Here is a 1,698-nt window from a genome sequence, read left to right on the forward strand (position 1 = left end):
AAACAGCTTCTCCCCTCCATCTCTCTCTCTCCATCTCTCCCCTTTGTCTCTCCCCCCTGGTCCTAGTCTATCTTGGTAGTCTTGTGTCTCCAGGGGTAGATGAGTTCTCCCAGGAACAGCTTCTTGCAGAGGGCCAGCCAGGAGTCTTTAGGGTAGCAGCTGTAGGTGGGGGTCCTGTAGGTCTGAACCACACTGCTCACCTTCAGAGGGTTAATCTGAGAGAGAGACGGAGGAGGGAACTGTGAATGACACATGTGTGTATGGTATGTCTAATGATGTTGTGGTTTTACAGGACTAAATAACCTAAACTGTGAATGACACATGTGTGTATGGTATGTCTAATGATGTTGTGGTTTTACAGGACTAAATAACCTAAACTGACTGACATTTGTAGCTTCCGTTTTTCTTATTCTGCCACATATGCCAAACGCTATCATGAAAGAGGATCACAATTGAAATAAGTCGTATACTTTTGTGTGTCCTCAATGATTCTTAATCAAGTGCATCATTTTGTGTGGATCTAGTTTTAAATGATTACATAAACTAAAAGACAGAACGAAAAGGAAGACAGAATTTATGTTGTGAAAAATTAAATGAAAGACAGAAAAAGAGAGAGAAGAGAAATAAACAGAGGAGAAAGAGAGAGAGAGAAGAGAGAGAAAGATACAGAAAGAGAGAGAAGAGAGAGAAAGATACAGAGAGAGAAACACAGAGAGAGAGAGAAGAGAAACAGAGAGAGAAGAGAGTGAGAGAAAGATACAGAGAAAGAAACAGAGAGAGACAGAAACAGAGAGAGAAAGATACAGAGAGAAACAGAGAGAGAGAGAGAAGAGAGAGAAACAGAAAGAGAGAGATGTCTTACATCCATCATGAGGTGTAGAGGTGTTCCTGGTTCCTCACAGAGCACTCTGAACTTCACCCCCTCTGTAGAGAACACACACATCTCAGTCAAACACAGAACATCACAGCCCAGCCCAGCACCCTCTCCTCCCTCCCCCCTCCCTCATTCAACCAGGTCTCTCTTAAAAATAGAGACTAACCTGGTTAAATAAAGGAATATAGAAACCACAGTACAGAACATTTTTTAAAACATTTTATAAAGTCGGTTTTGTAGCATAAACTGGGAATTTGATATTTTTGACTGACATTCTGATTGTCTGTTTCATATCGGCGAAGTAGTTAAAACGCTGTCACTTCCACTAAGTTTGAAAGTACACTTCCTGCCATTCTACACATTTCGACACGTTGGCGGAGATGGTCCCTCCCACCTGCCAGTCTGTAGGATCTGAAGAGTCGGAGGCCCATGGCGAACAGAGGGAAGGAGTTGATGAAGTCAACACTGAGATGGACCACTCCCTGGACCATCACTACCACAAGGCGGAGCTAGACACAGACACACAGACAGACAGACAGACAGACAGACAGACAGACAGACAGACAGACAGACAGACAGACAGACAGACAGACAGACAGACACACAGAGACAGTAAGGGGTCAAAGAATAGATACTTTATTGTCCATTGGTTAGAATGAGAATGTGGGTTTTTCTTGTTCCTTTCCCAACACCCCAGAACACATTTGAGTAGCCAGGGTCAGCCGCAGGGCTTGAGCCCATGGATGGAGAGCAATTTGTAGAGGGGATTAAAGTGCCTGTGTGTGTGTGTGTGTGTGTGTGTGTGTGTGTGTGTGTGTGTGTGT

The 1,698-nt window shown here is 43.8% G+C and overlaps 1 protein-coding gene across 1 annotated transcript; it reads right to left on the reverse strand.

The window, feature by feature from the left end:
• Nucleotides 1-62: 62 nt before the first annotated feature.
• pigq (phosphatidylinositol glycan anchor biosynthesis, class Q) lies at nt 63-1,457 on the reverse strand. The gene is made up of 3 exons (XM_023978471.3): nt 1,269-1,457; nt 863-924; nt 63-215 (listed from the first exon to the last, which is right to left on the reverse strand). Exons 1-3 carry the CDS (start codon nt 1,363-1,365, stop codon nt 63-65), a joined length of 312 nt encoding a protein of 103 aa, XP_023834239.1. The 5' UTR covers nt 1,366-1,457.
• Between the last annotated feature and the right edge of the window lie 241 nt (nt 1,458-1,698).

The sequence above is a fragment of the Salvelinus sp. IW2-2015 genome, linkage group LG4p (genome assembly GCF_002910315.2).
Source record: "Salvelinus sp. IW2-2015 linkage group LG4p, ASM291031v2, whole genome shotgun sequence".
NCBI classification, from domain to species: Eukaryota; Metazoa; Chordata; class Actinopteri; order Salmoniformes; family Salmonidae; genus Salvelinus; species Salvelinus sp. IW2-2015.

What these genes read in the sequence shown, in the direction of transcription:
- pigq (XM_023978471.3), bottom strand. Translation starts at nt 1,365, where the DNA reads ATGGTCCAGGGAGTGGTCCATCTCAGTGTTGACTTCATCAACTCCTTC. An exon ending in CAGATCCTACAGACTGGCAG is followed by an intron (nt 925 to 1,268) that starts GTGGGAGGGACC and finishes TGTTCTCTACAG; the next exon opens with AGGGGGTGAAGTTCAGAGTG. An exon ending in CTCTACACCTCATGATGGAT is followed by an intron (nt 216 to 862) that starts GTAAGACATCTC and finishes TCTCTCTCTCAG; the next exon opens with ATTAACCCTCTGAAGGTGAG.